The 1,592-nt window shown below is 48.7% G+C and overlaps 1 protein-coding gene across 1 annotated transcript; it reads right to left on the reverse strand.

Annotated features, from left to right (window-relative positions):
• Positions 1–121: 121 nt before the first annotated feature.
• LOC114053009 (chloride channel protein ClC-Kb-like) lies at positions 122–1,268 on the reverse strand (the record flags this gene model as incomplete). Its single annotated transcript, XM_027875808.1, has 3 exons — positions 122–200; positions 934–1,011; positions 1,144–1,268. Coding segments are annotated over 3 exons (282 nt in total), but the record flags the coding sequence as incomplete, so codon positions are not given.
• Positions 1,269–1,592: the final 324 nt, after the last annotated feature.

Genomic DNA, 1,592 nt, shown 5'->3' on the forward strand with positions numbered 1-1,592 from the left:
GGAGCCCATGGATGTTGGAGAGGAAGGAGTCTGGAGTAAGGAAGTAAAAACTCGATGGCAAGGTCCCAGGGCTGGGGCATGGGGGAGCTCTGTTCTTCCCCTCCCCCCTTCCAGGTCTCACCACTGATGGGTGCCCCAAAGACAGTGGCCACACCCACTGCTGCTCCAGCCACCAACAGCTCATTCTGCTTGATCTTGTTCTGAGAAGAAAGACAGACCATGAGCCCTGGTGATCCTGGCACTTTTTTCGCTTCCAAACATCCCCCAGGTCTGAATGTCCCCCACCTTGGTTGCAAGACTCATTTAAAACCAGAGCTAAAAGGGACATTTATACTGAAGCTGAAGCTGAAATACTTTGGCCACCTAATGAGAAGGGGACTCATTGAAAATACCCTGATGTTGGGAAAGATTGAAAGCAAAAGCAAAAGGGGATGGCAGAAGGTGAAATGGATAGATAGTGTCATGGAAGCAATGACCACAAATTTGGATGGAATTTGGGAGACAGTGGATGAGAGAAGGGCCTGATGTGGGGTCACAAATAATAAGACACAACTCAACAACTGAACAATAACAACAAAAGGGACTTTAGAATGTTGAATATCCAGGCAGGAAGAAACCTTGGAAGAACACAGAATGTCAGAGCTGAGAGGGCCCTTAGAATACAATGTCAGAGCTGGGAGAACTCTTAGAACACAGATTGTCAGAGCTGGGAGGGCCCTTAGGACACAGAATGTCAAAGCTGGGAGGACACTTAGAACATAGAACATCGAAGCTGGGCAAGAACTCAGAGTATTATGATCCAGTAATTTACCTGTGATATCCCACTTTCCCAATTTTTCCCAGACTCTTCAGTCAGAGCCCAGGGATTTCTCGATCAGACAGCCAAACCCCTGAGAAGATGAGCATTGAACCACCCAAAGCCCCAAACCTTACCTCATATTCTCCAAGGGCTGAAACTCGAACCTTGCCCAGGTAGGCAGCAAGCATGCAGCTAATATGTATGAAGGGGCCCTGGGAGGAAGAAGGGGTGGATGAACACAGCCAGGCAGGCACGCCTCTCATGTCAGGCAGCCCCACTATCATCCCAGAGTCATATAAACTGTTCCCTGCCCTCCTGTCCATCCCTACCCTCAGGGCACATACCACTTTTCCAAGAAAGATGGTGCTGCCAGATGCCAGGGTGCAGGTGAGGCCCACCACTTTAGCCCCAAAGTTCTTGATGTCCAAGTAATCCTCCAGGACTACACCAGATAAAATAACCTTCAATTCTGAGATTCCAGAACCTAATAGCAGGGAGAATGTGAGGAGGAGAGAGGCAAGTGGTTTTATTGGGCCACTTGGGGATCAACAAGTCTGGAAACCCCTATCTACTAGTGATGTACCTGGGGCAAAAACTGGTAGGGCTTAGGCTGGTATTTGCTAATTCACTATCCTCCCCCTATCTGCCCCGCTTCCTGAACCAACCCATAATCACAGGAAGGCTGTGTGGTATGGGCTCTGGAATCCAAGGACATGTATTCAAATGCTACCTCTAATACTTGACCACTCTGGCCCTCAGTTTCTTCATCTGTAAAATGAGGGGGTTAGACTGG

Source organism: Vombatus ursinus, unplaced genomic scaffold, assembly GCF_900497805.2.
Source record: "Vombatus ursinus unplaced genomic scaffold, bare-nosed wombat genome assembly UNPS02003872.1, whole genome shotgun sequence".
Lineage (NCBI taxonomy): Eukaryota > Metazoa > Chordata > Mammalia > Diprotodontia > Vombatidae > Vombatus > Vombatus ursinus.